This window comes from Melanostigma gelatinosum (genome assembly GCF_949748355.1).
Source record: "Melanostigma gelatinosum genome assembly, chromosome: 15".
NCBI lineage: Eukaryota > Metazoa > Chordata > Actinopteri > Perciformes > Zoarcidae > Melanostigma > Melanostigma gelatinosum.
Window position 1 is genome coordinate 14345663 of NC_136648.1, and position 13957 is coordinate 14359619.

General features: G+C 42.0%; 2 protein-coding genes across 4 annotated transcripts in view; one reads left to right on the forward strand and one right to left on the reverse strand.

The window, feature by feature from the left end:
• The window catches only part of LOC306789362 (neurocan core protein-like), a 44197-nt gene extending 40536 nt beyond the window's left edge, over positions 1–3661 (forward strand). For all 3 annotated transcript variants that reach the window (XM_079285274.1, XM_079285275.1, XM_079285276.1), the window contains 5 exons: positions 178–284; positions 665–747; positions 1245–1389; positions 2405–2587; positions 2806–3661. In XM_079285274.1, the coding sequence (XP_079141400.1) occupies positions 178–284; positions 665–747; positions 1245–1389; positions 2405–2587; positions 2806–2924 (637 nt within the window). In that variant the 3' untranslated portion in view covers positions 2925–3661. The remainder of the gene's footprint in view (positions 1–177; positions 285–664; positions 748–1244; positions 1390–2404; positions 2588–2805) is intronic.
• A 2559-nt stretch (positions 3662–6220) lies between these two features.
• Positions 6221–9004, reverse strand: LOC306789615 (transmembrane 6 superfamily member 2-like; the record flags this gene model as incomplete). The annotated part of the gene is made up of 10 exons (XM_079285638.1): positions 6221–6430; positions 6529–6648; positions 6735–6827; positions 6948–7049; positions 7514–7638; positions 7721–7803; positions 7888–7991; positions 8118–8215; positions 8295–8398; positions 8913–9004. The coding sequence occupies 10 exons, from the start codon at positions 9002–9004 to the stop codon at positions 6221–6223; spliced, it is 1131 nt and encodes a 376-aa protein (XP_079141764.1).
• Between the last annotated feature and the right edge of the window lie 4953 nt (positions 9005–13957).

Below are 13957 nucleotides of genomic sequence, written 5' to 3' on the forward strand. Positions count from 1 at the left end.
GCTGTTAAAATAGATATATTTAACTGCAACCACAGGTGCCTCATCTGTCTGCATTACTCTTTTACACCCTGGAGTTATTCGTGATATACTTACCACAGCGCTCTGTACCATTTAAACTTGTCTTGCTGCGTAAGGTATGAAATATGCATTTTCCTTTCCACTTTCACTGTCCCACAGGTACTTCACCCACAGACACACCTGGGAGGATGCAGAGAAAGACTGCAGAGAGCACAGTGCTCACCTCAGTAGCGTCATCTCAGCTACTGAGCAGGAGTTCATCAACGGTATGTGTTTATTTCTGTCATAAACAATCTACACATCAGACACTTGAATGTTTTTTGAATGCCAAATGTTTATATATTCAGAAACAAAATAGAATAAACATATCTCATCTCGTATAGCAAAGGGGAGGTGTTGTGCATTTAATTGAAACTGAAAACAGCATGGACACTAAAAGTTAATTTTACTTCTTTCCATCGTCTTTCTGAGTTGTTCATTTGTTGTATGATGTCGGGAGAGCATGGAAGACAAAGCAAGACGATGGAGGAAGTCACAAATAGAACGAAGCAGGAGTGAAATAACACAGATAAAAGACGGTGGAATCAACAAGAGGGAGCAGAAAAACAGATCAGTGTATCAACAGTTGTGCCGTTGTCTTTTACAGGTCTGGGTCATGACAATGCCTGGATCGGTCTGAATGACCGCACAGTGGAGGAAGACTTTCAGTGGACCGACAGCAACGACCTGGTCAGTGATCGCTTTTGAATTGTGCTGTTATGTGAGAATCTCCAACTCCAACTTTAAGGCCCCTTCAAAGTTTTTGGAGAAAAACGACATCAGTTATTATTGATTGAAACAATTGATCAGGTTTTATCGAGAGCAGCCTTCCAACAACAGCAGACAACCCACAACTGACATCAGATTTATGATTCAAATGTTGCTAAATCCTGAGCTGGGCAGAAGCATTTCAAACCAGTGAGAAGAGCGCATTGGAAAACACAAAGAGAGACAGCTTAACATTTGCAGAAAGATTTGTGTTCATAAAGGACCCATTGCTCATAGTAAGATACTTGTTTTCATTTTTAGCATTTTAATTACAACTGAGCCCCAATTAGTGAAATCTCATGCGTAATGTAACAAATGTCATTCCCCTGAAAGTGTTCATCATTGCTTTTACAAGAGTCTTTTACAAGACTCTCTGATGGTGCTGACAAATGAAAGCAACTGTTTTTGCTGTTGTGCAGGTATATGAAAACTGGAGGGAGAGCCAGCCAGATAACTTCTTTGCGGGCGGGGAGGACTGTGTGGTGACTATTGCCCATGAGGACGGCAAGTGGAACGACGTGCCCTGCAACTACAACCTGCCCTACATCTGCAAGAAAGGCACAGGTACTGAAATCCTGCTGGTCTCAATCGAACCAAACAGCACGCAAAATGTGCAAATGAACAGCTTGTTTTGCACATTCAGGTCCAGTGTGACTCTCCCATCAAATCTAAGCTTAATCACGTCATAAGGAGAGATTGTTGCTGTCTTCATACATCGTGCTTGTGTTGTCTCACTGACCAGCTGGCTACCTGTTAGTCATCACTGCTCATCATCAATTATTGTGCTCTTTGTGTAGAAAAGATTCAGCGGTTGGTCATTTGCACCTTTTTCTCCCTTAAAGGTCACAGCCGCAGATGCTCCAAAACAAAATTGACAACAAACATAAACTTAAGTGAAGATTGTGAGTCAGTCTCAAACCTGTATTGATTTTCGAGAGCAATATCAATCTCAATCTTCTCTTTATTGCCGACTCTCCCTTGGGCTCTCTTACACTTGTCCAGACAGCAGAACCGTTAGTTGCAGTTATTGCCAATTACTGCGGTGTCCACAAATATGAAATCAGCCAGTTTGCCAAGTTTTCCTAACCGTCTCCCACACCTTCCCTCTGTGACCCGACTCGAGAACTTGTAGGATGCAAAGAAAGCTAAAGACTGGAACACGCTGGAGAAACGGAGGATGGTGAGGAGTTAGAAAAGGATGGATAAGGATGGAGGAGGACACGGAGAAAAGGATTAAGTATCTGGCTGCGGCCTCGTTGCTCAGAGACCCATCACCTCCTCCTGGTCTCTCCTCAAATCACATGCAGATACAGCAACAAGGCTGCCATCTAGAGGCAAAGCACACCTGCAATATTGAATTTGGTCAATGCCCTAGCAGTACAGAAAATGCACTAATATTGTAGTATCTGTACTTAAAAGACTCATAATAAGTGTAACAAGTTGACACTAGTATTCTAGCTGTTTCATCATGGAGGGTCATACACACTTCTGGCACCATATGCACGTCTGGATTGATGAGAAATAGTTATTGTATATACCTCTCATCTCTACGATGGTTTTATTTCATGATTTCCTGCAGTGCTGTGTGGGACGCCACCCGCAGTGGAGAACGCCCATTTGATAGGTCGGCGAAGGTCTCATTATGACATCCATGCAGTGGTACGCTACCAGTGCTCCGAGGGCTTCTTCCAGCGTCACATCCCCACTGCTCGCTGCCGGGCCGACGGGAGCTGGGAGAGACCCAGGATCATCTGCACAAAGTGTGAGTGTTCAATGTCTCGTTTAAACCTTTGTTTCATGTAAGTAAAGGTTGGTAACGGCACTCAGGACTTAACCAGGGAAATATGGTTGCCATTTTTAGTCACCTTATATTTTAATATGTGCCAGAGAAGTGCAAAGAAAGCAAGAAACAGAAGGTAGTTGTGCATCTACTACAGTACATGTAAGACATAAAACTTGTTTGTTTCCCTCCACGTTTAGCCCGGCGGTCACACCGGTACCGACGCCACCACCACAATCAGCACAACGAACGCAGCGGCCACAGGAGACACGGAGTAGAGGGACAAAAGGCCAGAGAGGACACACACAGCTACTACTGAACCAAATAACACAACCTTCTTCAAAGGCTAGGTGCTAACCATGGCCCATAAAGAAAGACAGTAGTCCACATCATTTCCTTTCCTATTTCTACTTTATTTCTCCTGATCAATCAGGTTTTATTACACTAACATACAGTTTATCCCTTCTTCTTTTTTTACCCTACCCTGCTAACTGAGGTCCATGCGAACACTAACTACAACACTAACTCTTATTAACGCCTCCCTCCGAAATATCTCCACACAGTAAATCCTCCTCCTGTCTCTGAACTAAAACCCTCTCTGTCGGTCAGACTAACAGCCGTGTGTGAGCGTGTGTGAGCGTGTGTGAGCGTGTGCATGTAAGAGAGAAACTTAGAAAAGTGCGGAGTCACTTTTCTTTGTTGTCGCAAATATTTGCTTGTTCTACATGAAAAAATGACTCTCATCCTCGTGTTCTGTTAGCAAAGCACAGATGTAATTGAAGCGAGTTAGCGTTCAGTCCCCGGTGATCCTGAGCTTTTTGTATGTGTACTGTAGCTGTTACTTTTTCCATTGAGCCCGTGAATAGTTAGTTTTACTCCACTGACTTGCTTTTTCTAATATTTGCTATTTTTCGTGTTATCTTGCTATTTATTATGACTTGTTTGCTGGTGAATATGCTTTCTTTTTTTACTTATACTTCAGAGAGCCAATGTAACAACGTTTTTCTATACCAGTACATAAATCAAACAATCAACAATAAATGAAATGAATCATTAGATTGCGTCTAATCTCTGTATTGTAAATATCGTGGTGTTTCTTTTTGGCTGGTCCCTGATCAATAGCTTGACCTGGTCTTGCCCTCTCAGCTGGTGAATATGTCCCATTGACATAGATAGTGAGGATGGGATTACACAATACTTTCTTGAGATAACCACCTGATTGTATCTGAATTGCTCAATACTTTCAATCTTTGCACGGCTATATTTACCTGATGGGTATATGTCACTTTTGTTTTTGGTCTTTGGTCTCTTTGATATTGGATTGGTCATCCACTTTTTTGGTGTTCTTATGACTTTTTGTCCTGCTGTTGTATTCCATTCTTAATAAAGTGAGAAAATTAACAGCATTTCTGGTATTTTTTTAATTTTGTATTTAAGCCAACAAAACATCAACTGGTTTTCGGCTTCAAACATGCACATTGTATTGGCGATGCTTGTAACACTTTGATCCAGACTTAAATATCTCGACTGGATGGCTTACCATAACACTTGGTAGATATGTATGGTCCCCAGAGGATGAACCAGGGGCAGAATTTTAATTCCAATGGTCATAACAAAAAGATTCCATACAGCAAAAAGGATTGAGTTGAAATTTGCACTTACCCTAATATCTGCCCAAAACCTCAAAGCAATATACATATCAAAATATGTATTCATTTAAAAAAAGAGGCTTTTAACTACAAAGTTGTCAAAAGAAGACATTTTACACAGACACTTTACTTTTTCTTAAGATATGATGGCATATTGGCACTGTTCAGGCACTTACATCAAGAAACGTTTGTGTTTCTATGAAAATTGATGTAAATGTATTTTATAATATGCAGATGATTTGCTGTTCTTAATCCTTCACCTCTTTCTTTGCAGAAGTGTTGACAACACCAGAACTCACAGTTTTGCTACGGCGACGTCAAATAAAATGCCAAAATACACGTATAGCCAATTTGTACGCGACTGTTCTTCGTGCACGTTAATAGTTTCTACTGTTTCCCTCCCTTGATCTCGGCTGAATCTGCGTTTCCCTTTCTGCAGGCTTGTAGTGCCGTCTCTGGGATATTTGGAAAACTTCAATATAAGCCCCACAATTAAATCGGACCGTTTTTCTGATAAATCGATGAGGGTTACATGGCATTTATGAGAATTTGTTTATTTTTAATATAAGAATATAAGTGAAAATATAATCCGACAGAAATCTATCTATGGTTCTTCAATTCTGTGTAAAGAGCCCAGGCAGGCCCTGTGTTATCTGGATATTTATGTTTAATCAATTCAGTATTTTTGTAAATCTTTAGTCATTTAAAACCACTTGCATATCCCAGTGTTTTTCGACATGAAGCTAATTTTCTATAACTTTATCTCTTCTCTGCCATGACTACAGTCTAATGGGAACATGTGTAACTTTAAATTACAAAATGGGAATTTCAGCCCACAACCTCTGAGAAAGAAGGGCAACAATTTCAATCCATGTGAAAACGATATGCCATACGAAAATGACACTTTGGAACCAAAAACAAAGAAATGTTTGGGCCATGGACAGCTGACCCGACGTGTCATGTGATCATTTGTGTGGTTGTGGCTCACCTAAATCCAGGGTCCACTTCTTATCAGTTTGACGAAAGAAGAAGAGTTAACTGACCCAGCAGTTCACAGCACATGAGGCACAATCTGCTCAGGTTGCAACATTAGATCTATGATCAACTTTTGGAAGTAAAGATAAGACTTCATCCAAGACATTCACACCTGGCTCACGTATCCTATTATAATCATAAAAAAGCCCAATTTAATGCTCCATTTTTATTTATTGTACAAAAGAAAGTGGCACATGAAACAAAAAAACAACACTGAGTCACGACAAGAGCTGAAATCAATTAATCTATTAGTTGATGGACAGAACTATTTTGATAATCAATTAAGTTTGAGGAGTTGCTTCTTTTCTCCATTTTATATCATTGTAAACTGAATATTATTGGGTTTTGAACTGTTGTTCCATCATCAAATATTTTACACAATATAAAGGCAGCAGGTGGAGTTTTTCCATCATCTAATTATCCGCTGAATTAGCATCGGCTATTATCTCCCTTATCAGCAACTTTTAGTTATTCAGCCTTTTAAGCAATCAGTGAATCTTTTTTCTGAAAAAGGTACTTAGTTTTTAAACAATGAAAACTATCAATTATAGATGAGTGAAAATAAACTTCAAGCTGTGGAGTTGTGGTGTGGATCGAAACAGTGGTGTTGCCAAACTGTATGATCCAGGTCAATAGTCTCAGTTTGGGAAGATGCCAACTGGATATCTGCATGAGTCACCTGAAAGCTGATGACAGTCCTCAACTCCATCAACAGCCTTCTTATCAGAGTCCAATAGTTCATGCAGGGAGTGCTACTGCTGCCTGAGGTGACTTATTTTGAACAGTTGAGTGACGTTTTTAGATTTTCTTTGGGGTTTTAGGTTAAAAAAATTGCGTTTCATGCAGTTTGTGTGACAAAGAGAGTCCCCAGAAAACATGAGCCGTGTCTCAGCGTGAAGTATTCCGCCATAGTTTGTGGCTGGTGTGTGGTCTAGTTCTTCTTCTTCCCGTTGTTGGTCTGTCCCTCGGGAACAGGTTTCATAAAATAAGTGGGGTTGGTGTGGCAGCGCAGGGCCAGCAGAGCCGGCACAGCAGCCAGCAGCACATTTAGGGTGACAACAGGCCACCATTTGTCTGCTGGGACTCGGTATGTGAAGGGAGTGCGGGAGTGCAGAGATGCTCCGATATGGCACCACTGGGTCTGAGGAAACAGCAGGAGAAAGTCAGCTTTTATGCTGTATTTTGCTTTTTCAAGGAATATAAATATAACTAACAGCAAAGCCATAAACAATCAGTCACCTGAGCCATGGCCCCAGCAAAGAAGATGGTCCAGTCCAACATCCAGGTGCATCCAGGTGTTTTCAGACCATAGGTGAAGACAGTCAGCAGAGGCAGAGCATAGAACAAATACACCAGCATCTGCAGGAGTGATGCAGAAAAATATCATTTATCATTTTGAACCAGAATGTTGAGTATATCTGGTTTCAGCTTTTCTCAGGACGCACCATCACCCTCGAAAAGCCAACTGGGTCTTTGAGGTAGGGCTCGTACTGGTAGATGTAGGTGAAACAGGTGTCTAGAGGGCAGTCCAGCACCACCTGGAGCAGAGCAGCAGCAGCAGTTATAGCATCCGTACTCTGTGACCTCACGTCTCAGGGAGTTCATTCAGAAGCAGAAATGTTGGACAGATTCAAAAGCTTCCATGTAGTTTTACTCACAAAGCCTCTGAATACGCAGAAGGCCATTGCTCCAAGTGACAGAATCGATAGAATCAGGTCAGCAGGTCGAGACAGCAGACCTTTCTTCTGCTCCGCTGAAATCTAGTCAACACAGGAAAAATCTCAGTAAATGTGCCATATTCAATCACTTCAATTACTTCAAGTGGTCATTAAAGTCTGACCAGTATAGGCAGATGTGCTTGGACTGCATTTATATTTGTCTTCATTCATTTTTTTAAATGTGTTTTTTTTCCTTTTTTGAATTGAATGCCCAGTTGTTAACAAATACAGGCTAATATCAAGTAAATAAGCACAAATTAGTTGATCCCCTATGGCAGAGGTCCACAACATGGGGGTCAGGACCCAGACAAGGGGTCGCGAGATTATTATCAGAGTGAGGAAAAAGGAATAAAACACATAAATGTCTTCACTTTTTCTGCAAAGATAAATACTATACCGATTTACCTTGCGGTCCTCTGACAAAAGCTCAAATGAAACAATCTAAAAAGGGACAAGGGTTCTATAGATACACATAATATAATATAGTCTGAACTGCTGAGATTTACCTTGTCTGCTGGGATGACTGGAATCTCTCTGGGTCGGCTAAAGAGCAGCGAAGCCGCCCAGAAAGGCACCAAGAAGAAGGGGGCGTTCCTCCAAAAGGCTGGTCGGATGTTCGACCCGTATTTACCTGCACAAATGAGAAGATCAATAAGAGAAACGGACACAAACAACATGGAGGATGTGATGAATCAAACATAGGCAGCTCTCACCAATGACCACCCCTGGGATGTGAACAATTTGATGTGCGATTGATGAGCCCGCCCACAGCAGCGCCAGGCTACGATAGGACTTCCTGCATGGACAGAAAATCAACAGGTATCAGAGGACTCACTGAACACATGGCGGACGGGTTTCTGACGGCGATGCCACAGCTTACCCTTTGAACATGCGGTGGATGATGGTGAGGAAGAGGACCAAGTGAACGATGCCTTCCCAGTAAGACATCATCACAGCATAGGCGGTGCTTAGATGAGGCTCGCCCTGAAGAGATGGCGTCACATGATGAATTTTAACTTTAGACAGATAAAAGTCTGAAATACAAACCATTATTGAGAAGTTGTCTCAGGCAGAGAGGGGGACGGTTTCACTCAGTGTGGGTCCTCTTACCATCTTTAGGTAGAAACCCATGAAGCCAGAGATGAACCCATCCTGCTCTAAAGCATTAGTCAGGCCCAACATGCAGGTGAAGGACAACTCTGCAAACACTGAACAGACACGAAGAGGCACAGTGAAAAAAAACACATCTTTATGACATTGATTAAAGTGTCTGTCATATGGTTGTACCATAGAATAAAGGGTCCACTTTCATCTTGTTCGGCACAATGATGAGGAGGACGATGAGAACTAATCCCAGGACGACCATTCCCATTCCAAGGATAGGAAGAGGTCTGAGGAGTAATGGTGGGAGGTCATACATCAATTTGCAAATTGTGCTTTAGAACATGATCTTCATGTCACAGAAAAAAAATCATCAGACTGGTCGAAAATTAAAATAACTGTTAGATGCATTCTTGATTACATTCATACTTTCATCAGAAAAAAAGAGGTGAGAAATGAAGGATTATGGGTTGTAGATAACATCATTTCATTATATATCCTCCATTTTCTTTTTAAAACATTATTTCGATCCAAAAGGACCCTACCAGTAAATAAACTATATTGTTAAGTCTTCACTTTTAAAATAGTCTAAATTTGAGCCTTAAGGTTGAAATGCATTTTGTTGTCTGTGTTGGCTTTAGGAATCTCAACAGCAACTTAAAACGAGGAGTTGACCTCCTTTCCCCTCAGGCTGTGGGCCGCATTATAAGCCTATCAATATGAGCAGCTTTAGGCCCACAGTGCAATGCCTTCAAACAGCAGGCCAAGATGACAGTGCAGTTATTAGAGGGCATGCACACTTACTCCTGAAGCGCAGGGATGTTGTTCATGGCGTACAAAACTCCAGGAGCCAAGAGAGAAAGGATCAAAACGCAGACTTCCACCGGCGGCCTCATTGTTGATACGTTGTTTGACTTCTCTTAGAAATAAATGTCCACATACAAAGTGTCTCTGCTAAACACGCTTGGTTGTGAAACGAGGCATGTTAGAAGCCAGTGTGCTCTCCACTGCCGCCGACGGAAGGTCATTAAATGGAGTGTCTCCGCTGCCTTGTAGTCCGTGATGAAACGACACCGTTGCTCCAATGCGTTTGCTATCTAGCAGGTCTCAAAGTTCAACACGGGAGGAGTCACGTCTGATGAGAGGAACTTTAAAGGGAGATCGTGCAAAGTGCAGATAATGGACTTCGTGCGTGATGCGTAAAATGTGTGTCATTCCCAAAACAAGCACTTTGATATTTCTGGCTGCAATTGATGAGTTCAACCGATCTGCTGTGCGCCACTCAAATCACACAATCTGTTGTTCACCATGCAGCGTATGCTTGTACCGACTGCCACCTGGTGGAGGTGTTTACCGTGTTTATCTTTCTTTCCTTCGTGGCTTTTCCCCTACACCTTTGAGCTTCTGATTTCAAATTGTATCCAGTTCATGAATAGTATGTAGATGAGATGAGTCTGTAATAGGAAAGGAATCTGAGTCATGCTGCTGTATGTTTGCAGTGTTGTCTGGGCCACTGTGGGCCCTGTGGGCTCGATTGAGGAGCCATCTGCCCTGTTTGGTGTAAGATTAAGAACTCCTCCGTCTGATGTCTCCGGTCTTGATGAGTTGCTGGATTATATCTGACAGAGAACATAAAGTTCAGAACAAGGATTATGGTGTTTAAGTCATTCTTACATTTCTTGAGCAGTTTCTCCACAAAATACTGTCTCATACCGCTTTTCTTTCTGCATATATTGCAAAGAATGAGCATGTGCATCATGCATCACATCTTCTGGATGATCATTTGTAAAGCGGGCCTACATCTAATGCAACTTTATCTTCTGTAGCAAAGCGGCAGGAAGAGGATTACGCTGCTGCTGCTGCCACAGAAACGTAGTGGCCAGTGGAAAGAGAGAGCAGGGGGGGGGGGGGTATAGAGGAGGAACGGACAGAGAGGCGATTAAATCAGACACACGGACAAACTTCGCATACACAGCAGACACAGTTTTTTGAGGTGACACATATTCCTAAAAAGAGTTCACCCAGTCTGCAGCAATGCTGCACCCTTTAATCATCGCCATCGTGATCGCAAACACCTCTCTAACCGTCGTCTATTGGGCCTTCATACTGAGTGATGCTTACTCCAAGTGGCTGCTGGAGCCAGAAGACAAACCCAAGAAGTTGGTCATGCCGGCGTGAGGGAGCCACAGTCAATATGGACTGACTTATTTATTGGGTGTCTTGGGTTTTTATTTTGCTTAGTGAGCAAGAGCTGTTCAGCTTCTAGTGCTTTCTATGGAGTCTGATTTTGCAATGGATCTGCTTGTGTGTGTCATCTGGAGAGGACTTGGAAACTAACATACGCCTTTTACTGAACTGAATGGATCCTGCAAGTGAAAGAGAAAATCCGTCTTACAGGTAATGCCGAAGATTTTTCTAAAACTTTAGTGCAGGAAAATACATTAAATTGCATGTTTGCTTATCTGCGGTTTGTCTTGTAGCTGAATTTGTGGTTTACAGTGTGAATCAGCTGTAGAAAACTGCACCACACTTCAGTGTCAACAGGTACTTCAGCTGATGAACTCCGTCTTCTGTTTTGCTGTCTGCTGAAAAGTTGTTGCCGCTGACAGCGACAGTGTCAAGCAAATCCTATCATGGATTAGTAAAGATGATGCTGACGCAGAGCCTGCCTCTCCTGACAGCCTCATCACATTCAGACAGACGCATTCAGAGACATCACACTGCTTTTTCATTACACCCATTCTTCCAATTAGTTCATTTTTCTTTTTTTCATCTGGTTCCTTGTTTACGGGAGGACTTGTTTTCCAACCAAGTGTATCATCCTTTCGACTTCTACACAACATGACACACGTCTTCTATTATGGTCTGCACCCGGTCTCTTGGTTCATCCTCTTTGCGAATGTTAGCTTCGCCATCATAGAATGGAAATTTCTTCTTTCTCGGTTTTGCAAAGTTCCCGAGCTACCAAAGGACAATGACTCTATAGTGTAGGGGAGAGATTTACATCCTGATGCTCCACCGAGAAGATCTGAGAGGAGGAGAGCTTATTTTTGGATCACTGTGTACCTACCCACTTCATCACAGTTTTTTTTTGAGTTTGCTGTGATAGAGCAGTCACTTCGGTGAGCCTTTTTGTTTGCATGACCTTAACTTTCTGGACTGTGCTTGTGGTTATTTCCAGAGCCGTTTGTATACGACACAGGCCAATTTGGAAGTCCTTTCATTTACAAGTCAAAGAAAAGATCTGTGGAGCAGTATCTGTAGTCTTGACTACGAGGTAAGGAGTCATACAACTTCACCATAACACCCTAAAACTTCCTTATTTCATCAACATTCGTCATTTTTAATCTCTAACATTTTCTCATTCTATATTAGAAAGAGAGTCGATATGTTTGTTCTTTGTCATTTGATGATGTAGTTATCCCCATGGGGATATTTACTGGTCATATTTTGAAATATCAGCATCTGCTCTGTGATCAAGCAAGAAATGAGACGTGAAAGTATCTGAATTATGTGACAGGAAATATACAGAATATAAAAGTAGACCTGCTGTGCTTGGAATAATTTCAAAGCATAGGATATCCATAAAGTGATGCCACTTTAAACCCAATATAGACTGGGTTTACTGTAATGTATGTTTCATATTTATATATATATATATATATATAAATATGCAACTTAGTCATGGAGGACCATAAGCCTCTTTGCCGTATTACTGTCCACCTCTCCTCGCTTACATCTCTAATCCCTACAGATGGAAAGCTGATATTGCCCTGTGACACACTCAATCCTATTAACTCTGCCTGTCCCATATTCACCTCTGGTCCGTCTCACACTCCTCGCTCCCCTGGAAGTGTGGCCGAGAACCCCTCTCCAAAACACTACAAGGACGAATTCTGGGATTTAAGTCTAGACAAAAGATTAGTACAGTTGGCACACTTATGGTATCGCATTTTTCTTGTCTGGTGAACTAGATTTTCTGAAGCACTATTTTGTGTCAAAGCGTGCTGTCACTTACAAGAAACCGTGTTTTCATTAGTCAACCATCTGACATCGATCCCTCTTCCCTACTTCAGGAAATAATAAAATGTTAAAAGTCTCTGATGCACCTTTTCCATGCGTTATCCAAGTGTTCACAGTGTGGCAAAGGAGCTCGGACCTGCAAGAAGACAATAAATCACCCAAAGAAACAGCCCCGAAGCTTCACCACGTTCCTTGAACACACCATCCTATGAAGACAGTATCCACTTGTAAAAAACAACTTTACCAAAGCAACTAAAACCATGAACCAACAACCAGTTGTGTCACTAAACGCCTCAGGAGGAGCTCTGCTTTTGAACCTCACACAGCTGGTGTTTGAGCACCGACAGCTCCTCCAGCTGTCCAACTACATACCGCCGGTGAGAGATGCTATAACTCTGCCGCGCAATGTGATCTATGTCCTAGTCGGGGTGGTTTTGGTAATAGTGGCCACATACGCCGTAGTGGGACATCTGATGAAAGATCTATTCCATGACCTAGCAGGTAACCCCCGGCTGGTGTCTCCTTCATATCACTCTCTCCAATCTGGTGTCTTTGAGTCCTTTTTCCTTCTTGAGCTCTTGGGCCAAGGCTGCATCCGTGGTTTGTCTTTGCCTTTTTCCCCTTTTGGGTGACCATGTTGTTTGATGACTCTCCTTCACATTAACCCTGAGGTTTGTGTGCAAAGGTCAACCTTCCCAACAGTTTCTTTGTTATACCATCAAGGTGATTGGCAAAAATGGATTCAAATTTGAGTGCTGCTAAAGTAACAAAGGGGTACTCTGCTGATTTTTGATTGCACTTCCACAAAGTTGGGAGGCCAACTATCCATAATTTTAGGCCTCAAAACACCGGATCCTCAGGCTCTATGACAAGTAAACTGAAGTTCATATGTAAAATTGGCGGAGTGCCCCTTTAAAAAACACACACTAAGAAGTCACAGACAATCGTTTACTTTCATTCTAACATGTTTTTCTCCTCACAGACTGGATTCTTGGCCCCAAACCAGTGGAGGATGATTCAGAGGAAGGGAGAGCAGAAATAGAAGAAGAGCGCCGACTGAGCATTTGCAGTAAGCTGATGGAGAGAGACGGGCTGCAGATGGAAAAGGACGGACTGCTGCCCGGTTTCTACCAGGGAGACGGAGGCTGCCATCGTCCATCCGTCCCTCCTCCACTGAGATGCTCCATCGCCGTATCATACCCCAGAGAAAAACGAATATCTATTCACAGTTTGACCTTCGCCTGCCCCGTGACCCCTTATGCCACTCCCCTTTGAGTTTCTACTTCAGCATTCAGCTTTGGTTGCTTATCTCATTTCAGTGCAGTGATCAGTGTTGCATCTTTGCTGTAGTGATGCATGATGCTCAGTCATTTTTGTTTTATATAAAATACATGTTGCTCAACAGTTACAGCTTGTACTAATTCTGCTGAGAAACAAAAGCTTATCTTGATTACTTATTGAAAATGTATGTAAACATGGCCCATTATGTCAGTCATTCCAAATATATGTGCACTATATCTTTGTTCGCTGCCCAAACCTTTTTTTTCTCATGCTAAAATGATTTAATTATGCACCACGTAAACTTCAAGATGTTGATGTGAGCTGTAAAAATACATTTCATTTAAAAAACTGACATTTCAATCCAAAGATTATATATGTATGTATGTGACTATATATGTTCCATGAAAATATCAAGAAAGCTTAGTCAAATTGCATGATGTATTGTCATTTCTGTGCATTTTCTTCACCAAACAGTCAAGCGGTCACAACCTGCATTTTACCGCTACGTCACACATGTTGCTGTAATGTATCGTGGAAGAAGAAAC